We start from the raw sequence: 18,960 nt of genomic DNA, 5'->3' as shown, positions 1-18,960 counted from the left end.
GATTATACAGATTCGCACCAGCACAGTTGGCTGTCCCAGCAGCTAAGGGAGGCTGAGGCAGGAGGATCGAAAGTTCGAGGCCAGCCTCAGCAACTTGGTGAAACCCTCAGGAACCTAGCAAGTCTCTGCCTTAAAATTAAAAAAAAAAAATTAAAAGGACTAGAGAGGGTATCTCCGTGGTAGAGGACCCCCAGGTTCTACCCCGAGTACAAAAAATATATATAAATATATAAAATATAAATATATAAAATATATATTCTAGAAAAGAACGGGGAAAAAAGTATCATTACTTAAAGGCAATAAAATCATTTATCTAGAAAAATCTGAGAGTCTAATAAGTAAATGACTTTTCTCTGGCCCCTTTTTGCACAGATATAAATTAGAGATAAGATTAGCCCGTACCTCGTAGGGTTATTACAACTGATAATTAAGTCCACACACCACAGGAACCGGGAATGATTTCCTGCACCCTTGCTGAACCCTAATGAGGTATCAGATCCACGTCCAAAAATTAATAACATACCCACAGACCAATAATAACCAACCAGAAGTTGAATAAGAATTTAAATTCCATTCCCAGTAGCAACCCAAACTGTGATATACCTAAAAAAATAAAAAAACCGAACCAGCCCGGGTAAGGTGGGTGGCACAGACCTGTCATCCCAGGCTTGGGAGGCTGAGGCAGGAGGATCGCAAGGTGGAGGCCAGCCTCAGCAACATGGAGGCCCTGAGCAAAACTCAGGGAGACCCTGTCTCTCAATAAAATACAAAATAGGGCTGGGGACGGGGCTCCGGGGTCGAGGGCCCCTGAGTTCAATCCCTGGTACCCCCCAAAAAAACAGAAACAGAAAGAAAAAAAGAAACTAATCCTAGGGGTGACTCTTAGGCAGCCAGAGGCTGCTCTGGTATGAGTGGGGGGTCTCCCCCCAAATCCCCAGGGTGAAAACCAGTCACCAGTCTGATTGCTTAGGGGAGGGGGCGGAGCCTGTGAGGGGTGGTGGGGTGACGGCCCAAGAGTGGGACTGGGATTAGTGCCCTTTTACAGAGACCCCAGGGAGCTGCCTTGGCCTTACCACCCTGCAAGGACACTGAGGGGCACCATCCATGAGCCAGAAGGGCCTCACCAGCCCCAGGCCGCCAACCCTTGACCTTGAACCTCCCAGCCTCCAGAACCGTGAGGAATAAGCTCGTCTGGTTGATAAGCCACCCGCTTAGGGTAGTTTGTGACAGCATCTCCCAACAGGGGTGCTGAGCCCTGGAAGCCACATCCCGAGCCCTTTTTTTAAAATTTTTTTTTTTTTTTAATTTAGAGACAGGGTCTGGCTAAGTTGCTTTACAGCCTTGCTAAATGACGGAGGCTGGCCTCTAACTTGCAATCCTCCTGCCTCAGCCTCCCGAGCCTCTGGGATGACAGGCGTGCGCCCCTGTGCCAGGCCAAGGTGATTTTTTTTTCTAATTACTTTACTTATTCCGTATTGACGATGGAAGACCAATCTTCCGTAATCCAATTTTTAACTTTTGAAAAATTCAAATCTAATTTTTTTTGTTTTGTTTTCCTGTTTACATCTTTCAATCCCTTTCCCCCCCCAAATTGCAGGACAGAGCACATACATAACTTGGCTTTGCCCAGCTCTTCATGCATCGGTGGGTCCAGATGTTTGTTCTCTGTATCTTTATATGGAGCGTGTGATCGATCATTCATCAAACGAAGTCTTTAGGCCGTTCCATCGGCCATTCTTCAAATCCATTCTTGGATTCAGCTTTTTCCTGGCTGTGACCAAAAGACCCGGCATTGACAATAGCTAAACCGTGGGAGCAACCTAGATGCCCATCAGTAGGCGGATGGATAAAGAAACGGTGGTCCATGTACACAGTGGAATATTACTCAGCCTTGAAGAAGGATGCATTGATGACATTTGCAGGTCAATGGATGGAGCTGGGGACGATCATTCTGAGTGAAATAAGCCAGTCCCCCAAAACAACCAAAGGCTGAGTGTCGGCAGGACATCAGGGAGGAAGAGTGTGGGGAGGGAGCAGCTCCCATGGGGACCAGGGAGCAGGGACTCCACTCTCCAGGAACAAAGAGAGACCCCAAGCCACCGCCCCAGGGCCACCTCCTCCCCACACCCCACCTGCCACCAGGGGCCACCAGGGGACCCCCCAGGGAGCCATTCCTGCAGGGGTTCAGGCCTCACACCCCTCACTCCTCCTCTGGACCTTCCTGTGTCACCTCCCACAGGGGCTCTGGGGACACGTCACAGCCAACCGTAACATTCTTACTTTGAATAACAGGATCCTTATCAGACAATTTATTTGATCTTTTCAATTACCCACCTGCCAGATCTTCATGGTCAGAAATAGAAAATGCATATGCGTCCAAGCGAGAAAATGACAGATGACCCATGATTCTCTGTCGCCCAGATAATCAATGGCATCTTTGGGGACCTTTTTCTTGTGCATAAATAACATTTCTTCCCCCCACCAAAAAAATAAAATAAAATAAAAAAGCGATCGCCTTGTCTCAGCGCCACGGTGTCTTGACTTTTCCCATCTCATGACATATCAGGAGCAATTTTCCTTGTTAATCAAGAAACTCCCATTGCATCTTCCCTCCAAGGCTTTACCGTATAATTTTTTCTGCGCCCATCTCCCAGCGTTGGGCCATTGATTCAATGAATCCATACTCGGAGAGCATTGCGACACCTGGTCATCGCTTAGGAGGGACATTTATGATCACAATGTCAAAGCAGAAGTCAGGCCTGTCATCCCCAGCGGCTCAGGAGGCTGAGGCAGGAGGATCGCAAGGTGGAGGCCAGCCTCAGCCACTGAGCGAGGCCCTGAGCCACTCAGGGAGACCCTGTCTCTAGATTAAAAATGCAAAAATAGAGCTGGGGACGGGGCTCCGTGAGTCCAGTGTGACCCTGAATTCTACCCTTGGTGCCCCCCCAAAAAAATAAATAAAATGAAATTTAAAAAGTGATTCAAGGTCTGGGAACTTGCTGAGCGCAGACTGAGGCAGCATGAGAAGAGAAAGAATCCATGTGGGGGTCAGATCCCATGAAAATGGCATGACTTGAAATGACGGGCTGGCCTGGGACCCCCTCTGGGTGCTCAGGGCACCCTCCACAGCGGCAGAGACCAGAGAGGCCCGTGTTGGACACTGGAGGTCTCCAAGTCCCCCCACCACTCCCCAGCTCTGACAGTCTGACCTGCCCCACGGCCTCCTGCATCGTGCTGCTTTGGCACGGAGTAGGTGGAGCCCGGTTTGGTGTCTTGGGACCGGTCAGCCTCCACCCTGCAGGCTCAAATGTAGCAGATAAATAGCCTCCAGCAATTCAAGCCTCCAAAAACAGCCTCCACGCTATCTGAAAGTTAGATGAAGTCTCTGGGAGGTGTGTCCCTTGTAGAGGCTTTCTGGGGCGCAGGCCTGACTTTCCAACATCGTCCCAGCCACCATCGGGGTAGCTCCATCTTGTCGCCAAGGGCAGGATCGAGGACAACTTAGAGGTCAAAGCCAGAGACGCCTCCACCATCGTCAGCCTCGCCTAGCAGGGATGTGTCTCCCCGGCGACAGTCCACAGATCAACAAGGCTTCCCGTTGGCCCTTTAAAAACTCACTTCTCGCCGGGTGCGGTGGCCCACGCCTGTCACCCCCAGCAGCTTGGGAGGCTGAGGCAGGAGGATCGCAAGTTGGAGGCCAGCCTCAGCCAAAGCGAGGCGCTAAGCCACTCAGCGAGACCCTGTCTCTAAATAAAAGACAAAATAGGGCTGGGGGATGGGGCTCAGGGGTGAAGCACCCCTGGGTTCAGTCCCCAGTCCCCCCCACCCACCAAATTAAGAAAGTGGTTCTCCATCTCTCCATGCCCCCAATGGGCGCCAACGAGTTTAAACCAGAGTCCCAATGACATTCTCCAGATGGGACCAGGTACCTTCCGAGATGCAGTTGCAATTAAAAAAAATTAGCATTACCTGTGTCCACATGGAGACCTCCTGATTAACCCCCTGGTCCCCTCTCTGCTGGGAGAGAGGTTAAGAAGTGTCTTTGGAGCGCAGGACCTGCCCGGGGCACCCCCAGGTTAGTGCTCTGCGCATGCTCCTTTGGTGGCGCAGGGAGCAATTGGAGTGGGGGTGAAGAGTCGGAGGAGGAGCAAGGCTCAGCTCTGGGATCCATGTTGAGCACCCCTGGGTTCAATCCCTGGTATTGCCCCCCCACACACACAAAAAAAAAATGTAAAGAGAAAGTCACCAAGATGTTTGTATCTGAAGAACATTGTACCCCTGTGGTACTGGGGACTGAACCCAGGGGTGGTTAAGGACTTAAAAATAATCCGCGCACGACAGTGACACAGCCACACGGATGGCCACAGCAGCTCGATTTACAAAAGCTAAGCTCTGGGACCCACCTCGGTGCCCTTCCACAGAGGAGTGGATAAAGAAAATGTGGTCTGCATACACAGTGGAGTATTACTCAGCCCTAAAGAATGAAATGATGGCATTTGCCTGTAAAAATGGGTGGAACCGGAGAGGATCATGCTAAGTGAAATAAGCCAATCCTCCCCCTCAAAAAAAAAACAAAGGCCAAATGTTTTCTCTGATATATGTAGATGAGAATTCACAATAAGGGTGGCAAGAATAGAATTAGATTAGGAATCGGGGACTGAAGGGAGGGGACATGGGATAGGAAGGATAATAGAATAAAACAGACATCATTACCTTCTGTCCATATGACTGCAGGACTGATGTGATTCTACAACATGCACAATCAGAAAAAAAAAATGAGGAATTACACCCCATTGATGCATGATATGTGAAAGTGCCTAAATGCATTCTGCTGTCATGCAGAACTAACGAAAGCAAATCAAAAAGTTTAAAAAAAAAAAAAGATAGAGTAAGATTTTTATTAGGGAAGAAAAGTGAGATGTGGCAGATCACAAAAACCGCTCATAGTATCAAAAGTCTTCTGCTAATGAATTTTGAAAACGTAAATGAAATATACTCTCAACACACACACACACGAGCAAGTCTAGATCTCAAAAATATCCTAAAGTGATAAATAAGAAAGAATGCCATCGATTGCACATCGTTTATTTTATGCTTTAAAAAGGAAAGAAACCCACACACATTGCTGGCACCCACTTTTACAAAAAAAGGGGAGTAATGATTTTTCCCACCACCAGATCCAAAATCAGGGGAGAGCCTGTCATCCCAGCAGCTGGGGAGGCTGAGGCCGGAGGCTCACGAGTTGGAGGCCAGCCTCAGCCACTTAGCAAGGTGCTGCACAACTCGGTCTCTAGATAAACCCTGTCTCTAGTTAAAATTTTTTTAAAAAATCGGGGATGGGGGGTAATCCTTGCCACTCCCCGCCCCCTCCCCAAAAATTAAAAGTTTGAGATCAAACATCAAACTTTAAGCAGAGCCGGGAGTTCATGGGGTTCCACTCCACAGCGCCAAAGAGGCAGCGTCGGGCCTTACAGGGGGGCCTTTGGGGATCGAGGGGGTCCTGGGGTCTGGGCTGAGGGTCTTCCACCGGGGAAGGGGGCAGAGGGCACAGGTCAGGGCTGGGCGGTGACCGGGGTGGCCAAGTGCTGTGGAGGCCGGAGGCCCACGGGGGTGAGACCTCTTTGCGGCTGTTGAGATGGGCAGCCCCTCTGGCGTGGCCTCTGATCCTGAAAACGCTGGGGGGCCAGGTGGCTGGGTTCTCGAACCCTGGTGGGGGACCCCGGGGGGCCGCTCTGGCCGGAGTGGGCGGGGCTAAGCTGTAAGGGGGCGGGGCCTGAGGATACTCCCAGGAGGGGGCGGGGACAGGGGCGTGGCTTCCCAGCCAGGGGTCCAGGCTGGGGGCGCCCCAAGGCCAAACCGAAGGCCCTGGATATGGGTACCCCGTCCCCAGAGAAGCACCCCAGGGCACCCACGTGTGAGCCCAGGGGCCTCCGGGGGTGGGCAGGGGGTATGCCATGAAGGAGGGTACCCCACAGAATGACCCTGAGAAGCCCGGGTACATAACTAGAGGGCTAATATAGTGGCCAGGGTCGGAGGCCCTGGTCATCCAGGGGTCTGGGACCCCGCAGTGGCCATGCACACACGCCCTGGTCATCCAGGGGACCCCACAGTGGCCATGCGCACAGGCCCTGGTCATCCAGGGATCTGGGACCCCCCAATGGCCTTGCCCAGAGGCCCTGGTCATCCAGGGGTCTGGGACCCCTGAAGCCATGTCGGCGTCCACCACGGGCCTTGCGGAGTCCACGGTCTTGTCTTTAGATGCGCCGTCGCCCACGTCCATGGGGAATGGCTCTCCAAAGCCTGCAGACGCCCTGTGAAGTGGGGTGGGGAGACAGAGTCAGTGACTGTGGGGGTCTGGACTGTGCGAATTGGGGGCTCTTCAGCTTCCCTCTCTGCAGGTCAGAGAATAGAGATGGGATGGAACAAGCCCGGGGCACCATGGCTCATGCCTGGAATCCCAGCAGCTCGGGAGGCTGAGGCAGGAGGATGGCAAGTTGGAGGCCAGCCTCAGCAATGGAGCGAGGCTGTAAGTAGCCTAGGGAGGCTCTGCCTCAAAATAAAAAAATTAATAATAATAATAAAGGGTTGGGGATGTGGCTCAGTGGGAAGTACTCACCGGTGAGGTGGAGAATGCGTGGAATCCCGGAGGAGGCTGAGGAAGGAGGATGGCAAGTTGGAGGCCAGCTTCAGCGATTTGGTGAGGCCCTCAGCAACTCAGCGAGACCCTGTCTCTAAAGAAAATACGGAAAAAAAGGGGGTGGGATGGAGATGGAGCTCAATGGCTTAGCGCCCCTGGGATCCACCCCTGGTACCGATGAATAAATACAATTTTAAAAGAACAAAACTCGCGTTTTCACAATTAATTGGATAAAGAATAAAGCCTTCTGCATATGTGTGGCTTCTCTGTAGCTAATCAAAGTGCAAAATCCGATTTTTCTTTAAGTGCATGAGATCCCTCTCTGATCCCGAGGCTCGACCTGGGACTCTTGGGGTGGGTCTGGGGGCAAAATTCTTGGTACCTCGTTCCCCTAGAGAATGTGCAAGGGAGCCACTTGGTGAGGCCCCCAAGTCACTCTGCGAGACCCTGTCTCTAAATTAAAAAAAAAAAAATTTAAAAAGGACTGGGGATGAGGCTCAGTGGTTAGCGCCCCTGGGATCAATCCCTGGGACCAAAAAAAAAAAAAAAAAAAACATAAAAAAGAAAAGAAAAAGCAAGATCCATCAACCCAAGGACACTTCCCACGGAGCTACCTCCCCAACCCTTACTTTTATGATTAATTTTTTTTTTTTTTTAAATTTGAAACAGGGCCTCACTAGGCTACTTTACAGCCTCGCTCAATTGCTGAGGCTGGCCTCCATCTTGCGATCCTCCTGCCTCAGCCTCCGGAGCCCCGGGGATGACAGGCGTGCGCCATGGCACCCCGCCAAGTGTCAGTCCTGGTTCATGGCGACTTACCTTCTTGGTTTTCCAAAGATGCGTCTCTTTAGTTTTTCGCAGCGAAGTTCTTGGAAATCTGGAGGCTCTAGCAACAGAGGCTGAAAAGGTCTTCTAAGCTGGTTGGGATTCCCTGGGGAGGCGTCTCTGCGGTCGTCGTCCCAGGACAGGACCCCCGTGCTCTAGCAGGGGAGTGGGGATCCTGCTCCAAGAAGCCACCACTCTTGAGAGGGTTCTGGTGCCTCCAGCTGCAGTGCGCTCGCTTTTTAAGGAAAACTGCAAGGCTGGGGCGGGGCCTGGCCTCCAGGAGGTCCAATCAGAGGAAGGTCCAATCAGAGGAAGGTCCAATCAGAGGAAGGTCCAATCAGAGGCGTGCTCTTGGGATGGACCGGATCATCGGCTTATCTCAGCAATGAAGGTGGGACTGCGGAGACCAGATGGTGACCTGTGAATGACCTCGCGGTGGGCTCAGGGAGGACTCCTGGAGGCCCTGTCTGTTCGCTGAACTTGAACGTGAACTTGAACTGAGCTGGGCAGCCGGGTAATAATATGGCTCCGGAGGCTGAGGCAGGAGGATCCCAAGTTGGAGGCCAGCCTCAGCCACTTAGAAAAGCCCTGAGAAACTCAGCAAGACCCTGTCTCTAAATTCAAAAATAATAATAATAATAAAATAAAAAGTAAATAAAATTTAAAAAGGGCTGGGGATGTGGCTCAGTGGTTAAGTGCCCCTGGGTTCAATCCCAAGTACAAAAAAAGAAAAAAAAAAAAAAACAAGAAAAAAGATTTTTTTAAAATTCATTTTTAATCTCGTCCTTATTTTGACTGAACTCACCCTCAATTTTGCCCCACCTTAATCCTTTCTGTATTGGATTCCTTGTGAATTTTTTACTCTGCAAGAGCTCTTATGTGGCATCCAGTTCCTCGAATCCTGTAAAATTTAGGTTCTGCTGTAGTTTTAATTTTGTAAGAACCTCTACAGGGGAAAGTATTTTATATATATATATATATATATATATATATATATATATATATATATATATATATGAAAGAACTTATCTCATTCTCAATTTTTTCTTCTTTATTTATCGATTTATTTATTTTTTTTTACACTCCTGGGGATTGAACCCATTGCTGGGTTCAAGTACACCACCACGGAGCTATGCCTTCAACCCTTTTTTTAAAAATTTTATTTTAAAAATAAATTGCAGAGGCTGGCCTCCGACTTGCAGTCCTCCTGCCTCAGCCTCCCGAGGAGGAGGAGGAGCTGGGATGCCAGGCGAGGGCCACCTGTCCCGGCTCATTCTCGATTTTGATGGACAGTTGGGCTAGGTATGGCATCCTAGGTCCAGAGTTACTTGGTTACTTAGTTGCTTTGGTCTTTCTGTTTAATTTACTCCTGCCTCCATGTTTGCTGCTGAGATTAATCAGAATCTTTTTTTTTTCTTATAAATAGTCTCTTTTTTTCCCCTGGTTGGTAACGAATAAGAGTTTTTCTTGGTCCTTTCATAATTTGACATGTCCCTGGCATGTAATTATGACTTGCTTTTCCTCCTAGAGTGGTTGATTCTGCGTGCACTTGGTGTGACCTTTCCATTGGAAGATTAATTTCTTTCTTCGGTTTTAAACCTCTTTCACATTCATTATGTTGATTAAAAGAGCCACCAGTTTCACCAGAGGTGGGGGGAAAAAATTCTATTTCTGACACCTAAGAGTGGGATTAAGCCAGAAATAGCCCAAGACGGTTTGACAGAAGAATAAACTGGAAGAATTGAAACTACCACGAGTAACTCAGCGTTGGCATTTAGGAACGGAAAATAGGGGCATGAATCCAAATACGGGATCCACATACACACCTTCCCGTGATTTTCGACAGAGGGGCCAATGATTCAATGTGTAAATGACATATTTTAAAAAAAAGAACTAGGTAGCCAGATGAAGTGGCCCAGATCTGTCATCCCAGAGGCTCGGGAGGCTGAGGCAGGAGGATCGCAAGTTGGAGGCCGGCCTCAGCCATGGCGAGGTGCTAAGCAACTCAGGGAGACCCTGTCTCTAAATAAAATGCAAAACAGGGGCTGGGGATGGGGCTCAGGGGTCGAGGGACCCTGAGTTTTGAAGTCACCCCCACCGGGTGGGGTGGGATAGATTGACGGACAGGACCCCCTGGGAATATTCTAGAGGCTGGGAATTATTCCTATTTTGAGCCGACCCCTGAGCCCCATCCTCAGCCCTTTTTTATTTCTTATTTAGAACAGTGGCCGGGCGCAGCGGCCCTCGATGCCTATCATCCCAGCAGCTGGGGAGGCTGAGGCAGGAGGATCGGGAGTTGGAGGCCAGCCTCAATTGCAACAGCCTCCTGACCCGCTGGAATCCCAGGCATGAGCCACCGCACCTGGCTCCCTTCCACCTCTTATTTCTGGTGGTTACCTGTAAATTGCTAACGCCTGCATGGTTTCTAAGCTCCAGGCTTTGCATCTGTATTTTTTTTCTCCCCTAGATACAAACCTCTCCAAATCCTTTCACACTGAGTGACTGCATTCCCTGCCACCTCCCATAATCCCCGCTGATCATCCCTAATATCATCACCGGAACCTTGCATCTCATCTATTTAAGCCAATCTCACTTGATTGTTTAAATTGGCCTTAATTAGATTACACCCATCAGTGAATGGCTCCCTGGGGGTCCCCTGGTGGCCCCTGGAGGCAGGTGGGGTGTGGGGGAGGAGGTAGCCCTGGGGCGTGGCTTGGGGTCTCTCTTTGTCCCTGGAGAGTGGAGTCTCTGTTCCCTGGTCCCCATGGGAGCTGCTCCCTCCCCACACTCTTCCTCCATGATGTCCTGCCTCCCCTCGGCCCAGGAGTGGGGCCGCCGTCTGTGGACTGGGACCTGGGACACCCTGGGACCCAAGTCAACTTTTCCTTCTCTGTCATTATGCTGATTGGATCTTTTAGTCACCTTGGTAAAAGCGGATGAAAGCAGTTGGTTTGGGTTTTTTTGTTTGTTTGTTTGTTTTGCTTTATGGATTTTCAACTTCAAGTTTGTGGTTGCCTTTAGGAAGAGTTATGCTTGTTATATTTTTTTTTTTTAGAGATTGTTCCCTCTATCGGTCAGAGAGGGACATCTCAGTTGTAATTCTCCACTTCCCTCTCCAAGTCTACCCTTGTCTGTCCAGCTAGGTCCCTGGGCAGCTGAACTCAATGGCCTTCAGTGGACTGAGTTCCCCAGACCTCCACCTACTCTGGCCTCCAGGAGTCTAGACCTCTTTTCTTGCTCCCTACCCTGCAGGACCTGGACTGGCCTAGCTGTATTCCCTATCCATTTCTCATCTCCCATAGCTGCATCTACACCAGGGTGCCAAGGACTGCCCTGTCCCCTCTACTCCTCTGCAGACCTAGACTGGTTTCTGGGGACCTCCAAATCTCTATACATAAAACTTGCATTTTATGAATCTCTCTTCTCTCAACCTTTCCAGTATTTGCTTGCAGACTCTAATTGACTCTTTTCTTTCTTTCTTTTTTTCTTTTTCTTTTGTGCCGGGGAAGACACTCAGGTCATGCTAGGTAAGTGCTCTTCCACAGAGCCACATCCCAGCCTGTTTGGGACTCTTTGAAATGGATTTCTGCCTTGAACTCTATTTTAGCCCATGATCTTTTTCTGGTTATTACCCGTCCATCCATCTTTATGTAGATTTATTTAATCCATTCACATTTGCTCCTCTTAATTGAGTGAATCGATACCATTATTCTTCCTCCGTGGAGACCAGTCTCTTGGCATTACCTCTCAGCTCTTCTTACATACCCCATGACTCTTTTTTTCAATCAATATTTCTGTTAACTTAATACATTTAATGGAAGCCTCTGCCTGCTACTGTGTCTCGTCTTCCACGGGTTCATCACATTTCAGTTTCATGGAAACTTTATAAAGGGTTCAGCTGGATGTGGTGGCACACACCTATAATCCCGGCAACTCGGGAGGCTGAGGCAGGAGGATCTCAAGTTGGAGGCCAGCCTCAGCCATTTAGCAAGGCCCTAAGCAACTCAGCAAGATTCTGTCTCTAAATAAAATTAAAAAGGGCTGGGGATGTTACTCAGCAGTTAAGTGCCCCTGGGTTCCATCCCTGGTACCAAGAGAAAAAAAAATAAAATAAAAGTGTCCATCTCCTCACCCGTCTTTGTGGATAGCACAGCTGGGTATAGAATTTGGCATCCAGAATGACTTTGCTCCACACTTTGAAGATTACTCTTTCCTTATTTTCTTGGCTCCACTATTTTTATATCCAATCCATTCTATCTGAACCTCATCCTGTAGGAACAGCCCATGGTTTTTATTTTTTATTTGTAACTATTAAGGTTGATTCTTGATCATTGGTGAAACAAAGTCACCGATCGATCACGATGTGGTCGGTTTTTGTTCTGTTTAGTCTGAGCGCTCCATGCACTGTTTCAATTCAAGGGTCTTTTTCTTTCTTTCTTTTTTTTTCTAGAAATGTCTTCTAGAAATGATCAAGTCTCCTTTTGTGACTCACCACTTCTTCTCCAATCTTTTACTTTGTGTTCCAATTTTTGGGACCCCTACCAGGAGATACCAAATCTCCCCTCCACAATTCGGCGTCTCATAACTGTTCATCCCAATTTTCTATTTATTCTCTGGGGCTACCTTGTGCTAGAAGGTGCCCAAGTTGTTAGTCTTGTAACAGGATACAGAATATATATATTTCCCTTCCACAGACTCTACCTGGTTCCTTTGCATATGATGGGTATGGACATAGCACACGAAAGGGTTTTATCCCAGGACATGTTTCCACAGAGAAAAATCAATAGGAGTCAGATGATAAGCTACATAGATACCTAGATGATAGACAGTACATATTTATTAGGGTATTTATTAGGGCCTCTTCATTTCCTGCTAAAGAAAACTCCTTGCTGGGCACGGTGGCGCACGCCTGTCATCGCAGCAGCTCGGGAGGCTGAGACGGGAGGATTGCAAGTGGGAGGCCAGCCTCTGCCATTCATCAAGGTCCTCAGCAATTCAGTGAGACTCTGTGTCTAAATAAAATGGAAAAGGGTTTTCCCTTCCAGCAAATATCTGTCTTTATGGATCCTCCGTGGGTCAGGCCTTCAGAGGTGACATTCTCCTCTTGCAGTGACTCTCATGGACTCTAGAGGTTCTGCTCTGGGGTCTGCCTAAATCAAGTGTCACGTCATGAGGACTTAAAACCCCTCTAACACACGTTTCTTCCTATTTGTTGAAGGATCCCCCCAGCTCAACTGCAGAGGGGGACAGGTTACCTTGGGGCTCAGGGCGTCCCAGGTCCCAGTCCACAGATGGCAGCTCCACTCCTGGCCAAGGGGAGGCAGGACATCATGGAGGAAGAGTGTGGGGAGGGAGCAGCTCCCATGGGGACCAGGGAGCAGGGACTCCACTCTCCAGGGACCAATAGAGACCCCAAGCCACGGCCCCAGGGCCACCTCCTCCCCACACCCCACTTGCCTCCAGGGGCCACCAGGGGACCCCCAGGGAGCCATTCAGTGGGGTCACCCTAGCCCTGAACTGCTGCATCCACGTGTGTCCCCAGGTCCCCTCCACAACCCCCGAGGGCCAGACACACCAGGCCAGGCCAACCCGAAGGCCGAGGTCCCCCAGGCCCTTCCCAGATGGCTCTCGGCTCTGCCTCCCGTCTAGAGCTTCCAGCCACACCCTGGAGGGCAGCCTGCCACGTGTCACCCAGGGAGGCCAAGCCTGGGGACATAGAGCCTCACCTGTTTGTCCTGCACCCGTGGGGGTGAGCAGGACGGTGAGCCAGGCCAGGCGGATGGACACACGGATTCCCTGAGCACCTGCTGGTGCAGAGGCAGCTCACACAGGGCACAGGCGCTCTCTGTGAGCCCCAGGGTGTGGGGACACTGTGCTCATGGGGACACGCTACTCTCAAAAAAACAGAAGAGGCCAAACCCAGTATGGGGCTTGTGGGTGTCCAGCCACAAGGAACTCGCAGGACTCAGCACGGTCCAGTTCCAGGAGGAAAGCGCCAGGCGTGACTTCCAGAACCTTCCAGAAGGTTCCGTGGCTGTCCTGTTGGTGGGTCAGGGTTCCCAGGGAGCCTGGGTAAGGGCTCATGCCCCACCTGGGCTGGGACCGTGGGTGGCTGGTTCCCCAAAACTCAGGGTCCATGGCCAAGGAGGAAGACGGGAATGGACACTGACCAGGGAGCCTGTGTGGGGCTGAGGGAGGAGGAAGAGATCCACTCGTCCACCCAGGAAGCTGGCAGCTGTCCTAGGGACATCCTGGTGCCAAGCACCACAGACACGGGACGGATGGAGACAAGAGGGCATCCAACATGGCACTCAAGGCCCAGCGTGGGGCGCAGGGGAACTGAGGGGCAGCTGGGCTGCGTGATGGTGTGGTTCTAGAAGGTTCCACAAAGCTCACACGGTGGACGGAGACTTGGTCCCCGGTGTGGTAATGTCCAGGGGTAGGGAAGAGAGTGGATCAGGGACATCTTTCCTCCTTTGAGTTGTTTTCCTGGGGTATTTTGTTATAGCAGCGGAAAGCTGACTAATACAGGCCAGGCAGCCATGACAAAGTGGTTGGGAAGTGGGCATCTGAGCAGCGAGATGGGAGACACTGTCCCCATCCTGGGCTCGGTGCTTATTCACGCCCTTAACCCTCCCATTGTGGATCCGGTTCCCATTCTTCTAAGTACAGCCAAGAAGTCTGAACCCTGGGGTAGCCTGGCCCCCAACCACCCTGCCATCCTGCCTAGACATCCTAGGACAGCAGTGAGATGCAGAAAGTGACCCCTAAGCACCAGCAGATGGGCCTCCAGCAAGAAGACGGAGGTCTGGCCGGGCGCCGGGGCTCACGCGTATCATCCCAATGACTCAGGAGGCTGAGATAGGAGGATCAAGAGTTGGAGGCCGGCCTCAATAAAAGCAAGGCACGCTAAGCCACTCGGGGAGACCCTGTCTCTAAATAAAATACAAAATAGGGCTGGGGGTGGGGCTCAGGGGTCAAGGGCACCTGGGTTCAATCCTCAGTACCCCCCAAAAAAGAAAAGGATACTCAGGCCTCACCCCCCAGTGGGAGGTCAGACACAGGTGGCAGAGGCTGGTGGCAAGGCTGTCACGGCCCTGGGGTCCCCCTCTTCTTGCAGACATACAGGGGGATGTTTGGGGTCTTCATTAAACAGAGCGGAGTGACGCTCAGCCGGGGTGCTCTGCGGTCGCACCCCTCCCCCGGGACGCATGCGCACCGCGGTCCCAGAGGCCAAGCGCGCCCTAAGAGATTGGCAGCGCTGATGGCTGCTTAGGGAGGCCCCGGGAAGCCTCTTCCACCCCGGGATGCAATGGAATCGCTTTGCATTTCAAGTGGAGTCCCCTAAACCCCTCCCATTGCAGCCCCCGCAGGCCTCCCGCGACTCCTACAGGGATGTGACAGTCCAGGGGTGGCAGGGGACACCTGCCACCCACCGGTTGGAAGAGCCGCCCTTTGCATGGGGGCATCTGCACCTTGGTGGCTTGGATGTAGGGTCCGCATAGGGTTGTCCAGCCCGGGAGCAGAGGAACCCATCCTCGGGGCGTGTCTACCTGCCAATGTCCCCTCCCTCTGTCCCCGGAAATTCTGTGTGGCCTCTGCTTTTCCATCCAAAATTAAGGGGAGCGACACTGGGCTCCGCGGGGCCAGGGTTCAAGGCGCAGTAGACGCAGACATGGGGCAAATAGCTGTCAGACAGCCACGAGGCACCCCCCTCCCCGGCATGTTGTAGGGGACAGGGTGACAGTGGAGATAAGAAAGTCCCCAAGCTCTCAGAGGGCACAGAGCCAACGAGGGAAAAGCCAGACGGGAAATGAAAAATGCTATCAAATAATAAGAGGCTGCGATCAGGGTCGGGAGGATAGCTGGGCAGGGTGACGCGTGGCAGGAGGGACACAGAGAGGCCTCCACCAGGAGGGGACTTGAGGCTCCAACCTGCAGGATGAGAGGGAGCCCGCGTGGGAAGAGGAGGGGGACAGGAAATGCAGGGGGAGGCTCCCGGCCATCCAGAGAGAGAGAGAGGAACGTGTGTCTGCGTCCCATGGGGGGTAGTTCCAAGAGGGGACAATGGTGGCAGGTCACACACAAAAAAAAGATGTGTCCCTTTCCAAGCCCTCGGCGGATAGAGACATATTGCACGTGTTCCTTGGGGGTAGACCTCTTCCCCAAGTCCCCAAACCCCCAACTTCAGGCTCTGCTGCTGCCCAGCCAGCACCAAAGTCCCCTCACACACAAAGTCCCCCTTACCCCACCACTTCCTGTTCCTATGCCACCTCGATTTGGGGGTGGGGGAGGGGCAGGGATTGAACTCAGGGACCCTCCACCCCTGAGCCCCATCCCCAGCCCTATTTTGGGTTTTATTGAGAGACAGGGTCTCCCTGAGTGGCTGAGGGCCTCGCTCAGTGGCTGAGGCTGGCCTCCACTTTGCGATCCTCCTGCCTCGGCCTCCTGAGCCTCGGGGATAAACAGGTGTGGGCCAGCTGCCCCCGGCACAGCCCTGGGGCCCTCAGTTCATGCCATGTCCTGGGCAGAACTGAGCCAATTTCTTGGGGGGGGGGGACCAGAGGGATCCTTGCTCTAGGGTCCTGGCTCAGTCCTGTGACACTCATTTGTCCCTCTGTGCTGCCACCCCAGGAGGGACATCCGGCCTGGCCCGGCCCACCCCACTCCCACCCGGTGGCTGGCCAAGGTGACCACAGCGCACACCGCAGGGCATCTTTGGTGGAGTGCCTGGCGCTGGCGCTCCTGGCCTGCCAGGAGGGTGATCTCATCCCCAAGCGGTAACCATGGAAACGGGACCATGAAAGGCACCCGGCTCAGAAGGGGCGGAGATGCCCAGGCCTCTCCCTTACCTGAGCCTCAATGCACTAGCCTCAGGCTCTGCAGGGAGGACAGGCAGCCCGGCCTCCCAGCCTCCACAGAGTCAGCACACTGGGGAAATGAGGGGGTGAGGGGGGAACACAGAGGTGTCCTTGGAGCTGAGGGGCCTTTAAGTATGGATCCCAGGATTGTCAGGCACCAGGAACACACAGATTACCTCCCCCTCACACCGTGTGGCCTTCTTGACTCCTGGCCTCCCCTTGGAGGCTCACAAAGGGACCCAGGGCTGAGTCAGAGAAGGGGCAGCAGAGCAGCCCACGGAGGAGTCACCTCCCCAGCACCCCGGGACCCTACAAAATAATCAAGACTAAATAACAAGCCGGGCGCGGTGGCCTGGCATCCCAGTGGCTTGGGAGGCTGAGGCAGGAGGATCGCAAAGTTGGAGGCCGGCCTCAGCCCCTTAGTGAGATCCTGAGCCACTCAGCGAGACCCTGTCTCTCAATAAAATCTAAAAAGGGGCTGGGGACGGGGCTCCGTGGTGAAGCACCCCTAGGTTCATTTTTGGTACCAAAAACACACACACAAAAATAGCTTATCCCAAGGATGGAACCCAGGGGTGCTGAACCCCTGAGCCCCGTCCCCAGCCCCTTTTTCTTTTTTATTGAGAGACAGGGTCTCCCTGAGTTGCTCAGGGCCTCACTAAGTGGCTGAGAGGTGGTGCATGCATCATGCCTGGAATCCCAGGGATTTGGGAGGCTGAGGTGGGAGGATCATACCAGTGGGAGGCCAGCCTCAACAACTAGAGTTGGTTGATTGGAGTCCGAATGCAAATGCGGCTTAGGCAATGCGTCTGGTGGCTTGGGTCCTTGGAAGTCTCTTTGGTTCCGTGACAATTCCCCCCACCACCACCACCTTCCTCTATTTCTTTCTTTGTTCTAATGGAAGCGTTTTGAAAATAATGTCCTCACAATGCAAAGCCATGCCCGTGAGTGCCCAGGGCCAGGGACCACTTAGGCAGCATATGGTCCCTTGGCCTGGGGAGCCCCAACACCCCTGCTGTCCCTGGCAATGGAGGCTAAATACACCCTCAGAGCGGCTGGCTCTCAGCTGCCCTCGAATGACTCCTGCCAGATCCGGCTTTTTGCTCCCCCTGCCACCCACAGAGCCCTGGCTCTGTGACTTGGCCAGTGCCCTCGGCTGCCCTGGCTCAGATGGGCACATTCACCGAGGCGTGACAGAACCAGCTCTGCATCTGGATGACCCTTCCTGCCCGGTGGATTGTGCTCAGCAGCCTTGGAGGAGGCCAGCCTCCACCAGCGAGCCTCCACCCTCAAGCGGCTTGGGAAACGTCCCAAGGGCAGCACTTACAACGGGGTACACTGTCACAGAAGAGGATGAGCATGCCCATCCAACAAAGAAATTCTTAAAAAAAAAATGGACCCTATAGAAAAGATGATATTCATTGGGCGCACGCCTGTCACATCCCAGCGGCTCGGGAGGCTGAGGCAGGAGGATTGCAAGGTGGAGGCCAGCCTCAGCCACTTAGTAAGGCCCTGAGCAACTCAGCGAGACCCTGTCTCTCAATAAAATATAGAAAGACTGGGGACGGGGCTCAGGGGGTTAAGCATCCCTGGGTTCCATCCCTGGTGCCAAAAAAAATTTTTTTTTTTTTGTTTTTAATTCATTGTGTTGGAGATGGAGAGAGGGAGGTCCCTTCAGAGACTGTGACATGCTTTGTAACGTCGCTGTCACGGTGGCGCTGGATTTTCCTTTTAATTCAGAGAAGCAACATTTGTCCCCTCTCCACGGTTTGCTTCTCGGCTCCGTTCACCTGTTGGAGAAGGGGATCCGCTGTTGTCACTCCTGAGGTTGCCATGGGAACAGTCTCCTAGCAGAGAAATGGACAGGGCCAAGTGGGAGGGCGGGTGTGGACGGGGCTCCGCCAGCCTGGGCTTCCTCTGCCGCGTCCTCCTCCAGCCCAGGAAGCCAAAGGAGGCAGGCGGTCCTCAAAGAGAGGACTGGGTGGGGGGGGGAGAGGAGGGGGACACATGTACCCAGGGACCTTGATGCCAAGGAGTGTCTTCAAACACAGGTTGTATTATGTTCAGGATGACAGGGGGCCAACGGGTCACAAGCCGGCTGCCATTGAAAGAGGCTGGAGCCGTGGCGCACACCTGTCATCCCTGTGACTCGGGAGGCTGAGGCAGGAGGATTGCAAGTTGGAGGCTGAGGCAGGAGGATCGCAAGTGGGAGGCCAGCCTCGGCAACAGAGCAAGACCCTGTCTCCAAAGGAAATTTTTACCAAGGGGGGGAGGGGGCTGGGGGTGTGGCTCCTGTAGTCAGGAGAGTGCTCATCTAGCAGGTGTGAGGTCCTGCGGGGTGTCCCAAGGGGCCTGGGGACAGGGGTCACCCTGTGCCTCCAGGGTGGGTCAGGAAGAAGAGGGAGGAGGGGGTCGGTGACAAACAGGTGGTCAGGGACAAGATGCTGACTGACCCTATGCCTCCGTCCCCCATCTCTCAGATACGCAGAACGTTTGGATACGAGGTGCCCCCCGCCTGAAAAACTCAGGCTTAGATAGTGGATTAATCCACTTAGTGGATTAATCCACTCACTTGGTGGATTAATCATTTAAAAGGCTTCTCCATTGGGAGTCATTACAGGCAGGTGGGTGTGACTG

At 52.4% G+C, this 18,960-nt stretch overlaps 1 protein-coding gene across 1 annotated transcript in view; it reads right to left on the bottom strand.

Annotated features, from left to right (window-relative positions):
* Positions 1-5,392: 5,392 nt before the first annotated feature.
* The window catches only part of Plxna1 (plexin A1), a 76,840-nt gene continuing 63,272 nt past the window's right edge, over positions 5,393-18,960 (bottom strand). Inside the window, exons 31-33 of the mRNA XM_077793515.1 lie at positions 7,457-7,617; positions 6,168-6,311; positions 5,393-5,585 (exon numbers count right to left, since the gene is read on the bottom strand). Of these exons, the coding sequence (XP_077649641.1) occupies positions 5,393-5,585; positions 6,168-6,311; positions 7,457-7,617 (498 nt within the window). The remainder of the gene's footprint in view (positions 5,586-6,167; positions 6,312-7,456; positions 7,618-18,960) is intronic.

The sequence above is a fragment of the Urocitellus parryii genome, chromosome 16, assembly GCF_045843805.1.
Source record: "Urocitellus parryii isolate mUroPar1 chromosome 16, mUroPar1.hap1, whole genome shotgun sequence".
Classification (NCBI taxonomy): domain Eukaryota; kingdom Metazoa; phylum Chordata; class Mammalia; order Rodentia; family Sciuridae; genus Urocitellus; species Urocitellus parryii.
The sequence above is the reverse complement of the archived record's forward strand: the minus strand, read 5'-3'. Positions and strand labels throughout refer to the sequence as shown.